At 41.6% G+C, this 23901-nt stretch overlaps 1 protein-coding gene across 6 annotated transcripts in view; it reads left to right on the top strand.

The window, feature by feature from the left end:
• Nucleotides 1-8384: 8384 nt before the first annotated feature.
• The window catches only part of ARID5B (AT-rich interaction domain 5B), a 199357-nt gene continuing 183840 nt past the window's right edge, over nt 8385-23901 (top strand). For 3 of the 6 annotated variants that reach the window (XM_035268289.3, XM_035268288.3, XM_035268287.3), the window contains exons 1-2: nt 8385-8416; nt 8845-9099. In XM_035268289.3, coding sequence (XP_035124180.1) covers nt 8396-8416; nt 8845-9099 — 276 coding nt within the window. In that variant the 5' untranslated portion in view covers nt 8385-8395. Of the gene's footprint in view, nt 8417-8844; nt 9100-9896; nt 10135-10166; nt 10308-23901 lie in introns of those variants that run through there. The other 3 variants (XM_035268290.3, XM_017979090.5, XM_078345861.1) reach the window with 3 other exon arrangements.

Raw genomic sequence — 23901 nt, 5'->3', positions numbered from 1 at the left:
TGTGTTCCAATAATATTTATTTATGGACACTGAAATCTGGATTGCATGTAATTTTTGTAGTATTTTGTCACAAAATATTATTCTACTGATTTTTCTTAGCCATTTAAAAATGTAAAACATGTTCTTAGCCTGTGAGCTATGGAAAAGCAGGTGGTAGGCTACAGTTTGCTGGTCCCTGCTCTAGAAGCCTGAATTGCATATCATGTTCAAGGAAACCCTTACACAGTGGTGTGCTTTCAAGTCTTTAACAACTAGTTCCTCACCCCCAAAAAGGTACATATGTTTTATTTAAATATATACAAAGATCTAGATCTATATACAGATATATAGATCTTGTATATATTTATATCTAGTTGTGCACATATATGTGTGCAAGTTTATTATACATTTTGCAGATATACAGAAAGTATAGCAGAAATGTGCAAATAATAATTCTACGACACTCTTCATTGTGAATTCCAGACAGCCAATTTATTCTCATAGAATGCTTGTGTTCCTATTTGCTGAACTCTGCTTTCCATACCTAACCTATGGTTGCAATTAACAAATAACTGTAGTTCTAACTTGAATATTGATTGATATTTTCGTTTATATTAAGGAGTACAATAAAAGAGAAAAAACAAAGATGTATCCCAGGACTTTACTCTTTCATCAATGATATGAACACCTTCTTTGCTGGTATCAAAAATAGTTTTCAAAATATTTCCTCAATTGATTGTGCTATTCACAATGATTGGCTACAGACTTGACACACTTTCAAGTTAAACCTAAGTCTTAGTTCTCCAGAAAAACAGAATAAGGGTGTGTGTGTGTGTGTGTGTGTGTGTATGTGTGTGTGTGTGTGTGTGTATGTGTGTGTGTGTGTGTGTGTGTGTGTGTGTGTGAGAGAGAGAGAGAGAGAGAGGTATGTGTAGAGAGAAACAGATTGATTTATTATAAGGAATTGGCTCACATGATTGAAATGGAGGCTATGAAGTCCCAAGATCTGCTGGAGAGCTGTGTACTTCCAGTCTGAGTCCAAAGGTCTGAAAACCAGGAAAACTAATGTTTCAGTTCGAATCTGAAGTGGAAAAGACCAATGTCCCAGGTCAAGCAGACAGCCAGAGGAGTTCCCTCTTACTCAGCCTTTTTGTTCTAGTCAGGCCTTCGACTGATTGGATGATGCCCACCCACATGGGGATTTACTTTGCATATATCATTTGTCTGCTTTACTCAGTCTAGTGATTTAAATGTTAATCTCATCCAAAAATACTCCCCCAGATACACCCAGAAACATTTTTGACCAAATATGTGAGCACCCCATGGCCCACTCAAGTTCACGCATAAAATTAGTCATCACCATCTGCAGTATTAACATTGTCTTCATTACTTTCTCAAGTCCAATAAACAAAACAATGAATCAAGCTCTGATTTGTAATGTCTGCTGAATTCCATAGTATAAACACCCCACCATGGCCAATTTCGAGCTACCAATATGATGTCAATGGATGTGAATTAGGAAGAGACGGAGAGTAGCACACCTTTATATAGTAGAGTTGGCCCTCCATACCTACAGGTTCTGCATCTGAAGATTCAACCAATTGTAGATTTAAAATATTCAGAAAGGCCAGGCACAGTGGCTCATGCCTGTAACCCCAGCACTTGGGGAGGCTTAGGCAGGCAGATCACTTGAGGTCAGGAGTTTGAGAGCAGCCTGGCGTACATGTTGAAACCCTGTCTCTACCAGAAAGTGCACAAATTAGCCCGGGGGGTGGTGCCTACTTGTAGTCCCACCTACTCAGGAGGCAGGAGAATCACTGGAACCCAGAAGGCGGAAGTTGCAGTGAGCAGAGATTTCGCCACTGTCTTCCAGCTTGAGCAACAGAATGTGACCATCTCAAAAAAATAAAAACAAATAAATAAAATATTCAGAAAAATAAAACAATATAGTAACTATTTACATAGCGTTTATATCATATTAGTTGTTAACAATATGATGATTTAAAGTATAAGGGAGGATGTGAGTAGGTGATATGCAAATACTATGCCATCTTATATAAGGTCCTTGAGCATCCAGAGATTTTAGTTTCTGCCAGGAGTCCTGGAACCAGTCCTCTGAGGCTATTGCATTGTGGCCACAAAAATACAAAAGGCATAAATAACTTTGAGAGTGTAGATTAGGGTGTTGAGAATATATTACCATTGTTTTCTAATATAATTTATTTGAGAGCCTATATAATTTAATGTTCAATAATGGATGTGTTTGACATCTGATTTGCAAAATTTCTGAAAATGTAATCATCAGCTCTGGGGGGTCCACGGGAACTAGCGCCAGCACACCCCTAGAAGGGTGCTGCTTAAGCTCTGAGGGAAATTCATCTGTTCCTCTGCTGTCTTTGTGGAAAGCCAACCCAATTTTATTTTGGCCAAAGCTTATCAAAAATGAAAACAGAACCAACCTCACTGTTCTTCTTTGTATTATTTTTCTTCTGAAGTACACAGACGTCCTTACACCCTTAGTGAATTATCACATTTACATATTTCAACCTGCAATAACAAGTCATAAAATTATCAGTCTGTGACATGGCAAAATGTAGGTGGAGGCAATCAAGGGATTTGCTGGCACCTTCCATGGGTCTAAATGATTCCCTAGCTTGGGAAGCTGCCTCTACACAGATGACCAGTCTGGATAATTCTGCCACAATATCTGAAAAATTCTGACAAAGCCAGAATTAGGGTTTGAGTCCTGCGGGTAATTATAGTCATGAACGTAGAGATACAGAAAATCAGAGAAGAATGCCCCCCTGGACTTTCAGTCTAGTGATTGCCTACCGTACCCACTCCGCTTCTAAGTAATGTTACTTAATGCTTGTCAAGTAATTATAAGTTGTAAATCACCAAATACAAGGCATCATTAATGTCCATTTGAAACTGCACAGAGAAATTTTAGTAGGCAATATATGAGTCCCCAGTGAAGGCAAGTCTCTATGTCTGTACATTTTCTTGTCTCCCCCCCCAAAAAAAAATCAGGTATGGCAAGATGTTTTAATAACCTCAGATAGCTAGAACCTCAGTTCTGAGTATGGCCTTAATTGCTTTAATACCATTCTGGGGGAAAGTTTGATCAAATTATTGATATGTGGATCATAAATGAGTCTGAAAGCCTGAGTCACCACTACCCTTTCCCCCAGCACCCTGACAATTGAGATGGAATGGTGTGGCATTCTGAAGAGAGGGCAAGATTATGATTTAGTCAAACATCATATATGTACCCTGCAGTGCAGGCAATTAAAAAAAAAAAAGTTATTTCTATACTAAGTAACCCATAAATGTCAAGGGCACTTTAAGGCAATGAAATTGTTAAAATTAAGGGGTGTTAGGGTGTATTTATGATAGGGGTGAGGGAGGGGGACTTCGATTTCATTTACAAACAAATTAGAAAAAAAATAAACAGACTCAGCATTGCTATCGAAACTGAAAAGGCTTGAGCAAATTTAATCCAGCTTCCCTGATAACACTTGATTAATCTCAGACTCGGAGGAAAATCAAGATAAGATAGGAAGTCTCTATCTGTATCGAGGCCCGAGGAACTTGGGGCTTCCAGTGCCCACAAAGGGCATCACACGACCCTCCCCGGGGGGGATCCCTTGCTCCGAGTTCCCTGTGTCTCTCTTGGCTCCAGCTCCAAGTCCATGAGAAATCTGTCCCCATACCCATCCTTCTGAAGCTTCCAGCCTTTATCACCGGGACCTGGGCTGGAGTCCCACCCCCGCCACAGCTCTGGAGACAGGTGACGAATATGAGACCCAAATTTAAGTTGTAGCTCAACCTTTGACCACTAGAGGTCTCCTGGAAAGCAATGACCCGTATAACACGGTTTATCCTCCTTCAAACCAATAGACTTGTTGCACTAAGACTTGGCGAGCCTGCTCTGCTCAAGGCCTTATTAATAACGCCACGCGCCCCCGCCGCTCATGATGGCGCCAGGCATAGAGGGGGATGGGACCAGGCGGTGGCTGACCCTCAGACAGTGCTGGTTCTTTACGAATCAGTCTGCAGCCTCCAGGGCCACCCCTTCGAACCCCACTTCTTGACCAAGCAAGAACAGGACAGCGTGCCTAACTCGAGGTCCCCAGGTGGCCTCATGGAGCCCCACGGACTTCCAACCACCGATGAACTGGGCAAGGCACTCAGGTTCAGAATCACCTAGCATTAGGTCCGCCAACAGGCCAGGATCCACTCGCGCCTCGCTTCGCCCCCCTAAGTCCCCGCCCCCATTACCCCCCTTCACCGCCTCCGTTTTGCCTCGGGATCGCAAAAGTGACCCGAGCTTTAACCAGTGGAAGCAGATCAGGGAACCATTCACTGTCCCTATTCTCATCCATGTGGTATTTTCTGGAAAAATTAGCGGCTTCTAGCTAGAAGAGGAAAGAAAGGCGGGGGGGGGGGGGGTTGGGATGCTGAGGGGGAGCAAGAAAGGAAACAGCCAGGTTGAATTCCCAGTCTTTATCAAGCAATTCGCTCACCAATGAGAGAAAGCTGCAGTGGCAGATTCGAGCCACATGCGGTAGTGTGTAGCAATTAGTAGATAAAATGCTGACTAAAGTGCTAAAACACGAAGTATTATTGTAGCCAAGGTCAAAAATGCTTCAGTTGTCTTTTGCAATTTGGGGGAGGGGAGGCCCAGGGGTACCCAGAGAGGTTTGCATTTTCGAAATGGTAGCCTTCTTCAAACTGTACTTTGCCTTTTTTCTTTTCTTTTTTTATGATCCTGTTTATTATAGTACAAGCTGCCTAATTATGTCACTGCTGGTTTTTGCAACTAACTTAATCCTCCTGATCCTTTATGAAGCGATTCACAGACACTGAATAATGTCTACTCTCTCCTGTCCCCTTGAGGGGCAAGAATGATTTTTTTTAACCTTATAAATATACAAGATAACTTAAAACAGAGATTTGGACTTTTGGCTAGCACAGCTTTAGGAATCTAGGCGTGTGGGTACAGGATCCTGTGTTTCAGTACTAGAAAGAGCCCAGAAATAGTGGGCTATATAAACATAGACCACTCTCCCTCCTACCTTTTATACACACTAATTCCAGCTACAAGCTTTTTTATAGGTAAATAAAGCAGTTGCTTTCATGATTATAACTGTCCTGAATGGATTGTCTTCTTACAACATTCAGTCTGTTTATGAGTATTTACTTTACATTAGCCCAGGGACCCTGCACTGCAGGAGTTTGCCTCTATTCCCCTGGGTGTCGGTGTCTCAAGTCTTACATCTGCTCTGTGATTGATGGAGCCCTGAATCCACGTTATTACTCTTTCACAAGCAGAAATCAAACAGGCTATTAACTACATTACTTCAAAGAACTGTTTCAATACAATCTCCTTATCTTAATTGAAACTTTCTTTGTATGGATATTTGCTACACAGATAATTTACAGGTGTCTATCAAACATCACATTTAAAAAGAGGTAAAATTGAGGGACTGGGGGGTGGGGTAAACACTATTGCGATCTATAATTTTTAAAGATATTCACAGTATTAGTTTAATTTATTAGATTTATTATTTTCATGGGGGGGTGGGGGCAGTGCTGTAAAAAGAGGGGGAAAGATACCCCTGTGATTCGGTTTTGAAATTTAGCATTCATCTGATTACAAGGCTGCAGATATTCAAAAATATTCAGACCTAGATCCCTGCAATTGTTAACATTCAGAAATCTATCTGAGAGATAAGGCAGCATGCATCCTAGTTCAGCACCTACCTTGAAGAGCTGAAGAAACAGGATTTCTAATTAGATGAAGTTCGTTACACTTTTAAAGACTTACATCACCAAAGACAGTAGAGATTGCTTAGATGCTGTAAAGAGCTGTATAATTTTTTTAAAGAGAGATTTAATATACAATTGAGGGACACCCTTAGGCATTCTGTTGAGGTTTCCTGCATAAATGCTGCTGCATTGGTCATACAGGAAACTGACTCAGAGTCGATCTCAAATACAATCTTGTCAAAATACTGCAACTCAAGTTTTTTAACATAGGATTTCTTGAACTAGATGTATATATTTACGCTAACAGGACAGAGACTAACAGAAACCTTAGGCGTATCTATTTTTTTAAAAAAGACATGTAAAAAGCCCCTCAGTCAAGTCCATTCATATGTTAAAAATGAACAAAATGGGTGATTCTAATCAAACGTCTGCAGTATACATTATAAAGTTAAAGAGAGAGAAAGCGCAAGAGAGCTATAATTTGTCTTTGTAACCCATGTTTATAAAATAGGAAGATCAGATGAAATTTCAAGAGATAATTAAAGAGTGATGTGCAACTCATAATTTGGCTAATGTCAAAGATGGGAGACTGTGAATTGTAGTCCTCCATAGTGCAGAGTTGTGATATTACTTTAAATTATTAAAGTAGTTTTTGACAGCTTTCAGAATACCGGCTCTTTGGCATGGGCTTTTATTACTTATTGTAATTGGAGGATCTGCCATTTTCTTTCGTTTATCTGTGTGTATAGAAACGAGATAGATCTTGCCTTTTATTACTTCCCCATGTTCTGAATCAAAAAAATGTGGTTTAGATAATGTTAAGTGCCCTAATTCTTACTGCAGCGGACGCAGACGTTATGAAAAGGCATAAAAATACACACTGAGGGTCTTTCCACCTCAAGTCACTGAATATGAGGCATTTGTGCTCTGCCGGGTGTATTAACTTCAGCCATGTGAATATAATTTTCATTAAAGTAATCCTGTTTCAACTAGATGCTGTGACTAGAGGTGAAACGTTGCGAAAGCGTTAAAAATAGCTTACTAGTAATTTCAACATCCTGTAATTTTATCACAGATCAAGTTTCAACTGTCATACTATACAGACCTTATTCCCCATATAGTACATGTTTACTTTTTTAGCATGCCAGACCCACTTTGGAAAGATTGGTGCCAATATAATAAAAGCTGGAGTGGGGGTGTGCTGGAAGGAGTGGGAGGAGAGCGGGGAAGGGGGTGGGAGAACGTGGGGGAAGCAAGTACACCATTTTAAATCAACACTGCGAAAATGCAATCTAGCCTGGCGGAGGACCGGCAGCTGGGTCGGAGCGAGCGAAGGCTTTGCAGTCTCTGCCTGTTCCTTGTTCTGTCGCTCTTAAGTTTCTCTGTGTTTGCATAATAGCCGTGCATGCAAACCTCGCAATGCTCCAGGGCTCCAGAACAATAAATATACACATTTAAAGCCTTTATTGTCTTACGGTTCATGCCCCCGGTTTTCAACAGCTTAATTTCTGGTTGTATTTAACTAGTTTGCAAATGGATTTTTTCAGTTTCAAACTATTATTGAGGAAGCTCCCCTCCCTTTTTTGGCGGGGGAGGGGGTGGGGGTGGGGTAGGAGTCGGTATATTATTCCTGTAGCGCTGGGTTATATAAACACATTATCATTTGAGAGCGCCCTTGGCGTCCATCAGCATTGTAAACACGTACTAGTGTATATACTTCAAAATTAAAGAATGCACACGCAGAACCGGGAGCCTGAATTCATATTCTGAGCAGACTCGCTGCTCGTATTTATTGATTTATCATGCATCGTTTATTGTTCCAGTCCCTAAATGCAGTCGCTGTCCGTTCAATATTGTTTGCAAAATCCTAAGATGTGTGTGCACTGCTCACTTGTCTTTTTTTTTTTCTGAGTATTTTTTTTTTGCGAAGCGAACAAATGCATTAATATTTATATGTTTATATAATCGATAACCCACTTTTCCCTTCCATGTAAATAGGCATCAAAAGATAATTTAACAGATTAGTTCTCGAAAACATGGCAGTGAGGAAGCGTAATTTAACTATCAAACAAATCTACATGTCTAATAACAGCAAATCTGCTAAGGAGCATTAGAAAGAGGAGCAGCGCCCCGGAATCTCTGCAGGAAATGTTCTTTATATTAGACATATACAAGCAGGTCCTGTCAGATGCACAGCGAAGCTCGCTAGCCCTCCTCTTCTCCAAAAATCTCATCAGACGATATCCCTAGACAGGGGCGGTTAGAGAGAGAGAAATCACATCTTCACACACTTTTTAGGGTGCTTTTTATTTTTACAAATCTTCCTATGTGTTTTTTGCCTTGATCCATCCTCTTCCCGCCGAGATCGTACGGCGCCTTTCTCTCGATTATGAATTTGATCAATCCATATTTGGAAGGAAACCCAGATAGTTTTTTCAGGAGCTGAAAATTGAGTTGTTATAGAAATATTAGGACATATTTTCAATCATTTCGGTGCCCAAAGGGAGGCAAGAGCTCAGTTTTATATTGAGACATTACGCCGGCTGGAGGCAGAGAATGCGTTTCCCTGCCAGGACCTGATGCAATCCATTCAAGCCAACAAGTTTGGAGAGAATGTTGAGTTCAATCAATTCAGAACGTCGAGATGGAGCCCAACTCACTCCAGGTATTTCGCTCTCCTCCGCTCCTCCGATCCCGGCACCCCCCAGCACCCCCCAACCCCCCAGCTCACCCACACCTCTGCACCCACCCACACCCCCCACAAACTTTTCACCAAACTTTTACCCCCTGCATCCTCCCAAATCATTTTTATTGTTTAAAAAAATCCCTGCACTGATCATACATACAAAATGTAATTTTACCGCCTCAGATGGGGAGGTGGGGAGAAGTGGCGGTGGGGGGGGGGGCTGAGTTTTTTTTTTTTTTTTTAAGGGAGGCAGAAAATTTGTGGGTGCTATTATTTTTCCACCCAGCGTTATATCTGTTGGATCGTCTGTATTAAGAGAGTGGATGTCTGTGTGTAAATGTGTCTGGGAATAGATGTTTGTGCTCTGATGGCTACATTATTTATTTGGTGTTTTTTCCCCCCTGCAGTGGGTCGGCTCACCGTGTGGCTTGCACGGACCTTACATTTTCTACAAGGCTTTTCAATTCCACCTTGAAGGCAAACCAAGAATTTTGTCCCTTGGCGACTTTTTCTTTGTAAGATGTACGCCAAAGGATCCGATTTGCATAGCGGAGCTCCAGCTGTTGTGGGAAGAGAGGACCAGCCGGCAACTTTTATCCAGCTCTAAACTTTATTTCCTCCCAGAAGACACTCCCCAGGGCAGAAATAGCGACCATGGCGAGGTGGTAAACCTGTCTGTCCCTCTTTCTTTCTTTATTATTTTTCCCCCTAGTAATGCTTATTACAGGGCAAGCTTGAAAATACTGTATTCACTTCTGCAGGCGAGCAGGATCGACTCCTTTTTTAAAGGGGTAGCGCCACTAGCTGGGGCTCGAGTATTTTACCATTGTCAGAGTTTGGCTGTCAGCTTTACAAAGAGGATCCAACTGCTGATTTTAGTCAAGATCAAATAACTTGTTCGAGAAGGGTTTTGTTCAAGGATTGTGTGTGTGTGTGTGTGTGTGTGTGTTCATTTGCTCTCCTGCTATTGCCTCTTGAACATCACATGCTTTTTATATTTTTTGCCTTTTGAAAATTTACCTTCGTGTCTCGCTCGGTCGTGTCTGGGTGGATTTCTTTCGGTGGGTTTCGATATTGTTCTCTCTTTTTTTTAAAGTAAGTATTTGATATGTTTAAGAGGGCGGAAATTACGAAATGGAGGCAGAATGAGATCAAAAGCTATTGAGTTGGCAAAGACGTGTTGAATAAAGTGATAAATGACAGGTACTGGAATAATACATTCAAATAACTTGCAGATCTGCCCGGGCGGATTTCAAAGCGGTGGTGTAACAGGCACAAACACGTTAAGCATTAACAACTATCTCTAGCCCACTCCCCCTCCCCGCGGACAAGCCATTTGATGTTCTAGTTTGCAATTACTCCACGAAAAGTGGACGTCTTCCTGCGCGATCTTCGGGGGTGTGTGGGACGGGGGCGGGGGAGGGGAGGGCAGAGGGGTGTGTGCTCGCCCACTGGCCCTGCGGGTCCGGCGTTCTCCGTGCCCAGACGGAGCTCCCGGGGAGGGCGGGGAGGGACAGAGCCTCCCCGGCACGTTTCTGGGCGGCCGCGGGGGCGCTCGCCGCGCTCCCGGGAGGACGCCGGAGGTGAGCCCTCTGTCACCGGGCGCCAGGGCGGCCGCCTCCCTTCGGCTCTGTCATTTCATGTGTGACCGCATTTCTGCGGGCTCCCCTCGTCAGCTGACCGACCTCAGCGCCGCGGTACCTATCGGGGGGAACTATTTTGGGGTTTTGGGGCGTCTGTGCCCACGTCTCAGCAGGGAGGGAGGGCGCACGGCCGCCTGGCGAGGCTTTGTGTTGCCAGAGCGAGAGCAGGGCAATCAAACAGACTTTTGAGGGCAGCTAGTGCTGTGCCAGGCTCTCGAGCTTTCGAGGTAGGTGTAAGGATCTAAGGATCTTTTTGTTAAATGAATGGTTTCCCGTTTAACTCATCCCGGGGCTCGGAGCTGCCAGTCCTTCCAGAATTCCGTGGTCTGATGGAGTTGACAGTACTTTTGGCATCGCCTGTTCACTCCCTCTCCCCAGGATAGAATTACCCGTCAGTGGTCTACGCCGGTTAATTACTGGACTTCGTCAAAACGTTCGCCCTCGAATCTGCCTTTTCGGAAATAAGCCCCTCCCACCTCCGCGCTCACCTCCCCCTTCCGCCCTCCCCCGTCAGCTTTGCTTTTTAAATGTTCCTATTTCCCGACGTCCGCCTGCAATTTTAAAAAGGTGTTGTTTGGAAATACTGTGAAAAATCCTGCAACCTACCAACAGGTTGAGCTCTTTCCCCCCTCCCAAGGTCTGGCTCAGCCCCCTCCCCCGACCCAACTTTCCTGCGCAGCTGTCTTCCTCCCCCTCCCCCTCCTGATTTCTTATTATTTGCTTTTCAAATTTATTACTTCAACATGGCCTGTGATCTGGAAAAGGGAAGGATTAAATATCCAGAAGAGAACTGGTGCCTAATAGACATCTGACTAAGTCCAGGAGGAAAGTATTCAGTGTTTTATGGGATATTTTGTGGTCACTTTTTTTGTGTGTGGGGGGCGGGGGCGGGGGCGGTATTGAAATTGGGATATTTTTTAAAGACCCCGAGTTGACCCCACTTGGCCCAGTTTTAATTTCTGTTGGTGTAATTAAATGGTGAATTCTGATTTAAGAATAAAGGCTATATTTGCCAAATGTTGCATCTGCGAGAAGTGTTGACAGTGAATAGATATATTTTTAAATACACGATTTCTTTTTTATTGTTCATTATGGGGAATTGAAAGGGAACCATTGTAATGCTCTGTGCATTTTGTCACTGCTATATGAGCCTACCTGAGAAAATTAATCTTGCCATTTAAAAGTAAACTCTAGGGGGTTTGTGGAGGGAGATGGCTCTATTTATAATCCTCAGCTGCATATACATCGTCTAATATTATGCATGATTTGTTTTTTAATGCTAACACGGCTGGTAATTAGCTGTATGATTATACTTGTATATTTCATTAGGACTTTGGCTGATGTCATTGTGAATTATTCAGCCATATTAAAACAATTTTCAATTGAGATAATGACACGCCTCAAAATTATGCAAATGCAGGCTGCATTGTGCAAAATAATTATGACAAATGTAAAGCAGGTAGAAAGTTTCCCAATGCGGATCGGTTTTCCACCCTGGTGATGTCATTTCCCCACTGGCCTAAGTTAGTCATTCATTAGCAGAATAGCAGCAGCAGTCTCCTCTGGAGGAGAGCTTTACAGAAACCAGCATTTACTGCTGGCACCTAGAGGGGGCAACAGGGCCTTCTCATTAAGAAATTTGCTTTGTTTTCACTTACTCCATTAACTTGTTTATATACATTTAAATGATTTTTATTATTGATTTTAAATAGTTTTGAATGATGCATTTGCCATTCGCAATATGTAACTGAAAGAGAAAGATTTCTTGGTGATATGCACTGTTACTTGGAGAAAATGTTCAGCACATTTAATCAACCAGTACAGTTTATTTTAAGTAACCAAATGGAGGTTAATAATTTCTTGATTGAGCTGACATCAGCATCCATTTCCAAAGGACAGCCAGGACTCAGTATGCTTTTTTTGGTTTAAGAGAATCATTCTGCCTTTTTATGATTTCTTGAAATGTAAAGACGTCAGTTCTAAAAGCAGAAAAATGATCATTGTGCAAGATTAGAAATAGCGTCCCTGTGTGGTTTGCTGTGATTTGCAGATGGTTTGTTTTGTTTGTTTGTTTGTTTTTGGAATATTTTTTCATTATTTTTATAATTATGGTTGGAGGCTGGGTAAGGCAGGACTTGGTAGATCCATTTTACAGTTGGGGACATAGACTTGGAAAGGTTATGTGATTTGTCAAAGGTCACCAGGCTAGAACCCAGGTCTCCTTGAACTTCAAGATTCTCTTTTCTCCCCAGTGAAACCTACCCTTGAAAGCAGAGCTTTCATATTTATTTTAGCAGTAAATACTAATGTGGACAGTCCCTCAGACATTTTAGAATTGTAATTACTTAATCAGCTTTGCCAAAGGCCACCGGATGTCTAGGTAGCAAAACCATCGTTATCCTATAAAGTTCAGCTAATTCTAATCAGTGATGTATAATGATACCAGTTATATTTTAATAGTTATTAACAATCATTAACAATTTACTATTCATTTTAATAATGATGGTGTTGATTTATATGCTTATATACACCGATGCCTTCATATGTAATATTTCCAGTGTTGGCAATTGGAGTTAAGGAAAAGCATTCAAGAAAAGTCACATTTTGATTCTGCAACTTGCTATTTGCTTAATCTTGAACAATCATAAGTACTTGGAGCCTCAGTTTCTTCAGCTGCAAAATGGGAACATAGTAGGGATGACTATAGATTGCTGATGAAGATCAAGAGGATGTATAGACAAAATAACTTTATATACTGTAAAGTGCTCAAATAAAAAGAATTACGATTATAGTGACCTTTGCTCTTAATCTTCTTAACTTTATAAATAAAAAAATAATAACTTTTATGTCCCTGTGGAGGTTTGTGGACCTAAAAATGATACTGTCTTAAATTACCATGAAAATGAATAGCAGGGCCATGTGCAAGGAGTTAAATGTCTTTAGTAATTACTTACAATTGCCACATTCAGCCAGTAGCTCTTCAGAGGAGGAAAATGGCGAAGTAGCCGGCTAATTGGTTCTGTTACTGGATAACTTCTGATTACATTCATTTTCAAATTGCCAAGTGCTTAATCTATTGGCAATATACCCACTTAATATGGTTGGATATGCGAGCTTGGATTTCAGCCTAACCAGCCATCGCTGGGATTTTACAAGAATCCCAGCTGTGGTTGGTCACTTCCAATGGCGAATGTGGATGGCTGAGCTAACAATTTCCAGGTATCAAGATCAGGCATACCTGGATAGTACAGATTCTAACATGCATTCAGGATTTCTAAAAGTGGTTTGGTTATCACCAGCCTCACTACTGAGTTTAAAAAAATGGTAAAAATGCAAATTTGGGACCCTTGTTGAAATCTACTCAATTAGAATATCTGGAGTTGGGCCTAGGAGTCTGAATTTTAAATATTTTAACAGTCTCAGTCTAGCTGTGTGATCTTGGACAAATTCTAAACTCTCTGTGCCTCAGTTTTCTCATCTGTGAAGTGGAAATACAGTCCTTATTTCCTAGGATTATTTTAAGGATTATATAAATTAATATATGTAAAATGTATATGCCTGAGGTTGACACATAGTAGATACTTCAATAATGGTTGATTGTTGTTCTTATTGTTAATATAGTAGCATTGTTCTCACTGAAGTTTGAAACCACTACCATAGAGCTTGCTGAAGAAGGCTTTCTGTGTGAGGGAATGGCACCTAGGTTACTTTGCTAGGACATATGGGCATCCAAGTCCTACCAAATCAGGCTACCTTTCATCTCTACATTGGCTTTATCTGTGTCAGCAAAATATAGTGTCTTAAGGATATACATTGCACTGCAGAAGTAAACTTTCAACTGGATCAGCAGGATTCTTTTTTTTTTTTTTCCAAAAGATTGCCTGATTTGATCATATCTGGAGTTAGACAGACACATTCTGAAATCTAGAAGGTGCTGGATTGGCCTTTCTTCTTTTTGTATAGCTCCTCAGTCTTGGTCTATAGCCATAAGGTAATTTTTCAGATATTTCTGAGACCACGCTGGCCTTAGGCAATTGCTTTAACTTTTTTAAATCTCAGTTTCTTCCTCTGTAAAATGGATTTAATGAGCTCTACTGTGCTGGGAGAATCAGAGATAATAATGAAAACCGTCCTGAATCTAGCATAGTACCTACACATGAGAGTTTAATGAATAATGATTGCACTTATAATAGTTATTGTTTATTTTTAGTAATCATCTTAAGCTACAAAAACGAATTTTACTCTCTAGCAAGCAGGCTTCTTTGAACAAAGATACGAACGAATGTAAAGAATTACATGGAGAGAAATTACTGGACTGTGACAAGGGTCAGCCAAATAAGGCCTGAAGGCCAAATCTGGCCCACTGCCTGTTTTTGTGAATAAAGCTTTATTGGAATGTGGCCACACTAATTTGTTTATGAATTGTTTATGGCTGCTCTTAGGCTCCAACAGCAGTTGAGTTGTTTTGACAGTTACCAGATTGCTGGCAAAGTGGAAATATTTATTATCTGGCTTTCTACAGAAGAAGTTTGCTGACCTGGCCTATGTGGTTGATCTGAAATAAGGTAGATGATTGTGTACCTGTTTTTGTTCCTTGCTTGAGTTTTGACCAAGAACTAGTAACATCAGAAACATAAGAAACTTAAGTAATACGAAATTGAACATTAATATTATTAGCTTTTACATATCCAATCCAATTTCAACATTGATTCTAGGACATTAAAATTTGAAAATGAATTAAATAAATTATATTTTGTATGGTTAAGATCGAAACTCCAGCCAAATTAGTATTGTCTATCTTGAGTTAATCAAAAACTACTTGTGAAGTCCTGTATACTCAGTGCTCTGCTAGGTGAAGAGAAAGATGGAAAATGATTTGTGATGTGACCCTTTTTATGAATAAATTTATCAATCTTGATAAGGAGATGAGATCTGCCCATCTAAAATATAAAAGCAATATGAGACACAACACATCAGTAAATTGTGCTGATAATACATGTAATAAATAGGCATCTAAAGGAAGGCTCCCAACCATCATGTCTTTTGGAAAAAGATTTTATTAATTTTCTCAGATGTTGATTGAAGACCTACTGTGTGCTGGCACTTGGATACAAGAGATGAAGAAGAATGACCTCTGCCCTCAAGGAGTTCCCAGACTGCCTTTGTAGACAGAGAGTGGTCACAGAAAAGCCATCAGACTCTTTCCATCTGAGTTCCTTAGTTTAAGTTGAGATGAATTGAGATCACTATTTATTTGTAGGCTTTCTTAATCTTTCTGGAAATTAGGAAGTACTGTCTTCATCTTTGAATTCTTACCCTCTGGACATGTATTGTAGAGCACCCACTATGTGCCAGATCCTATTCTAGGCTTTGGGGGTACAGCATGAACAAGACAGACAAAAATCACTATTCCCAGGGAGCTTATTGTCCAGTAGTTGGCTGTAACCTCTTGTGCATTTTGCACCTTGTGCCTTATAATTATCTGTGTTCTTTTCCTTTACCTACACTCCCCATCACAGTGCTGTTCTGAGGAGCAGGGAGGTTGCGCCTTATTCACCTTTGGGTCCTCCACAATATTCATTGCTATTCAGTGAGTATTTTTTGAGTGACTGAACCACATAATTAAAACTCCTTCTTACACTCTTACCTTCTTTAAGCTTTACCCAGTTTCTTTCTGACAGAGGACCAGTGACCGGTCATCCACATGTAGACCAGATCCAGGACTCTGTCTCATACTTCTTTCTCTTCCAAAGTCTGTAGTCATTTTGCACCGTAGGATGTGAAAACATGGGAAGTGATTTTTTTCTTAGGAGCACCCACCAAAGAAATGAGCAAATATTTGGGACTGAATGATCAGGCTGGAGCCAGCATCTCTTACCTTGTTGGGTACTTTTCCAATCTTCAGCAGTCAATCCATAAAAAGTCAGGGCTTTGGGGTGGCAACCTATGAAAAGACTAAATTTCAGGAAAGAAGAGTCACTCCTCACCTCGTGTTGGTTGGCAGTTCACCCAAGCCAGCATGTTTTTCAGGCTGATGGTCTTAACTAGGCCACATGTTTGATAGTGCCTCAAAATTGTAAGCAATTAAAACCTCTCTTAACAATCAGATTATCAGGCACACACTAAGGAAATGTTCTTTTTATGAAATACAAGAGTCCATACATGTAAATACTTCATTATTAATTATTAATAAAGCATACCATTGTTCATAGTGGCATCTAGTGATATATGACTCAAGCTCATTTATCAAAGTCTAGTTTTAACCAATATCCAGAATATAATTGCTTGAATCAAATGCATTCACTTGTCATTTTTTTTTATAGCCAATGTAGTTGGATATTTGCCATCTCCTACTCAGAATAATATTGTAGCTAGTGATTACCCGTTGCCTTGGCTTTTAAGGAAATTTAAAACAAATTTATCGATTGTTGGCTTAAGGATTCATTTGCCTCTCAGAGATGTGGTCATGGATTCCTTCATTCCTTGAAGAATCTACACTCACACAAATCCAAGGATGGATTTTGCTGGCCACACTGTATTCCTTCACTGACTTGCTGGAGATGAGAACCTTGGCCTTAACCCTCCAGAGTACGGCCCTCATGCCCTGGACTGTGAGCATCAGTATCGACAACACATTTCAAACACACAGATGATGATGATTATTGAAAGGGTGCTTTAGAGTCATGCTAATGGCATCCATCTCTCGCACACACTTGCGTAAATTAATTCTGCTTTTAAAATCAGATGCACTGTTAGCAGCGTTAAAGATGGATATTTGACATTTATCACGCAGTCTAGGATGGGTGGTTTAATTATGTGAATTTTCTGTAGGATCTTTGTGGCTGTATAAATAGACACACAGTGGTGTGTGTCCTTGGCATATGACCACCAAACTCACAGTCACATCTCCATTCCTGTGGCCCAGTAAGAACTCCAGACTGCAGAGGCCACATGTTGCTAGTCAGTCTTGTGACCCCATAAACATCTTTTTCCCCACCTTTCTTTTCTCATAGCTGAAGCACACTCGGGCTATGAAACACCCCCTCCACCCTATAGTTGAGTTCCAAGCCTGATCAGTGGCACTAAACATTAAACTCTTGTCTTTGAGAATAATGGGCTTTGCTTTCTACACCCTCAAGCATGTTGAGCTACTGTGCAAGCTGGAAAATAAAAATGTTCTAATTGTGTCTTTTAAATAAGCATAGGAGTGAATTAATTAGACCATATTTTGTCTTTAGTTGCTTAGTTACACAATAGTATTCCTGAGCACGAGTAAGATAAATTGGCTCTTTTTGTGCTGCTTGTCCCTTAATCATAATTACTGTATTGCTTAGGAGAGTAAAGCATACACAGATTTTGAATTTTTTATTAATAGTCAAAAATATGCATATGATATATAAAGTATATGCTGTTCAACCTGTTTTATATGTGGGGAGAAGTTTTATTGTGGTGGTAACATTTGCATTAGTTGCTCAGAGATGTAGTTCTGGGAAATACATAATTGAAATGTTTTTGAATTGCTTTTTCTGGCCTTTTCAATCTTATTCAAAATAATAGTGCCTCCAGTCCTGGAGCAGTCATTCTCATTTGATTTAACATCTTTCTTTGCACTGCACACACGGCACCCAGTTTTAACCCTGCAGAGCCTAGATGAAATGCCGTGATTCATAGGCCATACATTGTGCCTTAGGTTTTTTGTCTTCTGCTTTCGGGGTTTGGGGGGCAGGGGGCAGAAGGGTGCCTTTGTCCTGCCCTCATTACGCCAGCACCCTTTGCTCTTGGCTCACTTCCATGCTTCTTGGGGAAGGTTCTAGGGTTAGGGGTGTAAGAGTTTGTTTTAGCATGGGCTGGACAACCGTCTGCGCTTGCCTTCCGGGGCCTTGCAAAATGGGATGTTGCTACTGGAACTTGGGTTTCTACTCCCTACCCCAACCTTCCACCCAGGAGGGCAGCAAGAGTTAGACAGCTTGATATAGTTATTGAACAATGAGAGAGTCTGGCTTATGACCCAGGATACTTGCTTGGTAAATGTATGTGAAAATCGACTCCATTGTTCTATTGTATTTGAAAGGCGAGTAAATTATTTACAGATATTTGCTAATTAAAGCACATGTTGTTTCACAAGCACAAAAGAACACAGTATAACTGGAGACAAAGTACTAAGTGCAAATAATTTAAACTCACTGTGTATTCTTCTTAAGGGAGGAATATATTTTTAAAATAAGTATATTATAGGATGTTGGTGAAAGGTACAAACTTTTAGTTATAATATATTTATCTTATTTATGCATTCATCTTCTATCTGGAGATGTAATGTACAGCACAGTGACTATAGTTAATGGTACTATGTCGTATGTGTGAAATTTGCTTACAGAGTAGATCTTAAGTGTTGATCACCACACCAGAAAAAGATAACTGTGTGAGGTGATGAATGTTAATTAACTTGATTGTGGTCATCTTCATGATATATATGTACATCAAATCATCACATTGTATACCTTAAATATATACGATCGCCATATTGTATACTTAAATGTACACTATTTTGTGAGTCAAATATACTTCAATACAGCTGGAGAAAATAAAAATGTAAATGCATGTATATAATTATGTGCGTATGTATATATATGTTGTATATATACACATACACACACACAGATAGCTTGTCCTGTTATCTCTGTATACATTACCCATACATACTTATGGTTTTTTTTAACCCCTACAAGGGAAGGCTCCCATGCTACAGAGATAACAGGCCAAGTTACCCTCTAGTTGCTTGTCACTAGTCTTGCCCTAAGCTCTCTTGTGGAAAATGAGATGGAAACAGTTTTGACATACTGTTTTCCCTTTGTTTCAATTTTTGCTTGCCATTATCTAGTTTGAGCTCAGCTCAGAGTATAACTAGAAATAAGGCACATTAGCCAGATACAGTATCAGAGAATAAAAATGTTCTCACCCTTTCCCTTGTCCTGAGACTTTCCTCAATGTGATAGGCTTAGGTTTCATTGTCTTTCTTCTGTGACTATGAAACTTTGACAGTGTTCTGGTTGGAAATTTGCATTATGGAAAAGACGCTGGTGAGACAAGGAAAAGGGCAGACCAGTGAAGGTCAGATGCAGAGCAGGTCATTGATAATGTTCTCAGAGAATTTTCCTGGCTGGAACTTTGGTGTATCCATTGGTAAAGTTGGTCCCTCTGGCTCTGCCATCTGCCAAGATGTTTGCTTTTAGGCTTGACTAGCTTAAAGTCCCTTGGTATTGTTGATAAGGTTGGTCAAGAAGAATTGCCATGATTATTTAAGAGAAAGGCTCATGTCTAATTTGCCATGGACATTTTAGTAGACTTACAGGACAACAAGATAAAAGAGACTGAGGAGAACAAACCCAGCCCTCTTTATTTAATAGATGCAGTCCCTAAGGCCCAGAAAAGTCTTGGGCATATCCTTAGAACCAGCAAGTGACAGAAGTGGAACCAGGATTCAGTTTTTCTCAGGCACTACACTCTGGTCTGCTGTTTGGGGAAGGGGCTGCTCTCTTGAGGTCATGCCCTGAGGAAAGTAGGCAAGTGCTTCCCATGGGTGTGTTCCTGGTAGGTCATTCCAGTGTCCTGTCTCATACCAGTGGATGGTGCCATGGGGGACATCACTTTGTGTGTGTGTATGTGTGTGTGTGTGTGTGTGTGTGTGTGTGTGTGTGACAGAGTCTTGCTCTGTCACCCAGGCTGGAGTGCAGTGGCGCAATCTTGGCTCACTGCAACTTCTGCCTCCCAGGTTCAAGCAATTCTCTTGCCTCAGCCTCCTGAGTAGCTGGGACTACAGGCGCACGCCGCCATGCCTGGCTAATTTTTTGTATTTTTTAAAAATAGAGATAGGGTTTCACCGTGTTGCCCAGGCTGGTCGTCACAAACTCCTGAGCTCAGGCAATCCACCTGCCTCAACTTCTCAAAGTGCTGGGATTATGGACGTGAGCCCTGTGCCCAGCTGGGGACATCACTTTTATAAAACAACTCATGGAGAGTATGGACTTTATTGGAATGAAAGGATACTTACCAGAGAGTCAGCGATTACACAGAAGCCAGGATTGATATTCAGGATCCCGGACTGGATGTCACCTTCATTTCCATAATTTTTCCTGAAAGCTGGAGGGCCTGCTAATGGGATGCTATTTATATTGGCTGAAGAAAAACTTTGCCAAAAGGTGGCAATGTTGGTAACAAAGGGATTGGTACTTCTGCCAACATCTGATACTCATGGATGGTTTCATCATTCAGAAGCGTGTATCTACTATGTAACTACTCTGAGTCAGTCTCTGTGCTGGGGATATAATAGTGAACAGTGAGTGACTAGTACACAAAGATTTCTTTCCTCAGAGAGCACATTTACTCTCCTATAGTAAGAAGAAGCAACTTGATTAATTTGTCCCAAATGGAGGGAAAACCATCTCCATACATTTTAGTTTTAGAACCACAACGCTTCCTTCTAGAATGCTTTCTCTTCTCTGTGTATTCACAGCCCAGAGAAAATGCCTGACTTTTCTCCTTCCAAAAACCATCTGCAAAATTTTCACCTATGATGTTTTCTTTCGTTGTTGTTGTTGTTTTGAGACGGAGTCTTACTCTGTTGCCCAGGCTGAAGTGCAATGGCACAATCTCACCGCAGCCTCCACCTCCCGCGTTGAAGTGATTCTCCTGCCTCAGCCTCCTGAGTAGCTGGGACTACAGGCACGCACCACCACACCCGGCTAATTTTTATATTTTTAGTAGAGATGGGGTTTCACTATGTTGGCCAGGATAGTCTCGATCTCTTGACCTCGTGATCTGCCTGCCTCGGCCTCTCAAAGTGCTGGGTTTACAGGCGTGAGCCACTGTGCCCAGCCACCCACAGTGTTTTCAGTGAAGTCAGAGTCACAGCATTTTCCATTATTTAGTAACCTTTTATGTGTCAGGCATCCCAAATTTATTAACATATAAATTAAATATAAACAAAATATCTCATTTAATTCTCATGGTTAGTCTATAATGCCAGTAGTGTTTTTGACATTTTCATACTTTGTGGATGATGCAGCTGAGGCCAACAGAAGTTAAAGGAACTTACCCAAGGTCACACATAGGTGACACTCAAAGCCAGGATTGAAACCCATGTTAATCAGCAGTGCTGCCAAGACCAGTGGGTGACCTTTGTTTCTCATTATAACTTTAGAATATATTGAGAAGTCTCAACATCAGCATTGGGACTTTCACTATATACTGACCTGTTCTTTGAGTCTTCATGAAAGCTTCTTTCCTGCTCTTTGGGGACTTTCACAGTTGACTGATACCCAGATAATAGTAATACCCTACACACGGGTAATACACTTTCAAAGGGCCACATAGCGCCTTTCTCACATTTCACAGGAGAGGAGTCTCAGACTCAGTACCTCCAGCGTGATTTTGTGTGCAGCCCACACTGGGCACCGGAGAGAGAGAGGTGGAAAACCAGGCAGATCCTGCCCCCATGGAGCTTACTATCAGGCAATGTCACATATTAATCTGTCAGGACTTCGTTTTACTATTATTTTTATTAATATTATTTTAAACAAGGGGTTGGCATTTTCTATAAGGGCCAGATAGTAAATGTTTTAAGGTCTGTGTGGTAGTCTCTGCTGCAACCTAGTAAATAACCTATCACAAACAAAGGGGTGATTTTATGATACAGTAATGAAGGGAAAATACAAGTTTCTATGCCAGGGGTACATGATTTTGTCGGAAAGGTCTCAGGAGGCATGTTAAGAGAAATGTCATTTGGGTTGAGGTCTAAAGGGATCTGGGGGTGAAGACTGGGACGTTTCTAGGCAAGGTGTGGAGATGAGAGCAGCCTCCCTGCAAGATGGCTTCTGGGCTGGGCTTGGCCTTGGTGAATCTAGGAGCCAGATTAGAGATGCCCACTGATGCCCACTGGAGGCACCTATTGGTCTAGTATCATCCAGACATCTGGGTGCACATTTAGAGCTAATGTACGTCATTTGTCTGTGGAGATGGTTGAAAACAGGGCAAGCTAAGGCAAACTAAATCCCCTAGAGCCAAGTCTGGTCTACTACCTGTCTTGTTTGTTTGTTTGTTTGAGACAGAGTCTCACTCTGTCACCCAGGCTGGAGTACATGGCGCAATCTCAGCTCACTGCGACCTCTTCCTCTCAGGTTCCAGTGATTCTCCTGCCTCAGCCTCCAGAGTAGCTGGGATTACAGGTGCCCCCCAACACACCTGGCTCATTTTTGTATTTTTAGTAGAGATAAAGTTTCACCATGTTGGTCAGGCTGGTCTTGAACTCCTGAGGCTAAGCAATCCATCCACTTCGGCCTCCCAAAGTCCTGGGATTACAGGTGTAAGCCATCACACCCAGCCTTGTTTATTTGTTTTTGAGATAGTGTCTCTCTCTGTCACGCAGGCTGGAGTGTAATGGCATGATCTCACCTCACTGCAACCTCTGTTTCCCAGGTTCAAGTGATTCTTGTGCCTCAGCCTCCTGAGTAGCTGGGATTACAGGCAGGTACCACCATGCCCAGCTAATTTTTGTATTTTTTTTGTAGAGATGGGATTTTGCCATGTTGACCAGGCTGAAAAATAAAGTTTTGCTGGCACAGAGCCGTGCCCAGTTGCTTACAAATGGTATCTGGCAGCTTTTACACTATAGTGGCAGAGTTGGGCAGTTGCAGCAGACACTACCACACAGACCTTAAAACATTTACTATCTGTCCCTTATAAAAAATGCCAACCCCTCATTTAAAATAATATTAATAAAAATAATAGTAAAAGGCCAATCCCAGCACTTTGGGAGGCTGAGACGGGTGGATCACGAGGTCGAGAGATGGAGACCATCCTGTTCAACATGGTGAAACCCCGTCTCTACTAAAAATACAAAAAATTAGCTGGGCACGGTGGTGCGTGCCTGTAATCCCAGCTACTCGGGAGGCTGAGGCAGGAGAATTGCCTGAACCCCGGAGGTGGAGGTTGCGGTGAGCCGAGATCGCGCCATTGCACTCCAGCCTGGGTAACAAGAGCGAAACTCCGTCTCAAAAAAAAAAAAAAAAAAAAAATAGTAAAAGGCCAGGTGCGGTGGCTCATGCCGGTAATCCCAGCACTTTGGGAGGCCGAGGCAGGTGGATCACGAGGTCAAGAGATCGAGACTATCCTGGTCAACATGGTGCAACCCCGTCTCTACTAAAAAATACAAAATAATAGCTGGGCATGGTGGTGCATGCCTGTAATCCCAGCTACTCAGGAGGCTGAGGCAGGAGAATTGCCTGAACCCAGGAGGCGGAGGTTGCGGTGAGCCGAGATTGCGCCATTGCACTCCAGCCTGGGTAACAAGAGTGAAACTCCGTCTCAAAAAAAAAAAAATAATAATAATAATAGTAAAACTAAGTCCTGAGAGATTAATATGTGACATTTTATTTACTCCTCATAACAATAATACTGGGCCAGGCATGATGGCTCACGCCTGTAATCCCAGCACTTTGGGAGGCCAAGTCGGGCCAATCTTCTGAGTTCAGGAGTTCAAGACCAACCTGGACAATATGGTGAAACGGTTTTCTACTAAAACAAAATACAAAAATTAGCTGGGCGTGGTGGTGGGCACCTGTAATCCCAGCTACTCAGAAGGCTGAGGCAGGAGAATCCCTTGAACCCGGGAGGTGGAGGTTGCAGTGAGCTGAGATCACGCCACTGCACTCCAGCCTGGGTAACAAGAATGAAACTCCATCTCAAAAAAAAAAAAAAAAAAGAGAGAGAGAGAGAAGGAGTGCAGTGGCCCATGCCTATAATCCCAGTACTTTGGGAGGCCAAGGC

This window comes from Callithrix jacchus, chromosome 12 (assembly GCF_049354715.1).
Source record: "Callithrix jacchus isolate 240 chromosome 12, calJac240_pri, whole genome shotgun sequence".
Lineage (NCBI taxonomy): Eukaryota > Metazoa > Chordata > Mammalia > Primates > Cebidae > Callithrix > Callithrix jacchus.
Note: the sequence above shows the minus strand (reverse complement) of the source record. Positions and strands in the feature narration are given on the sequence as shown.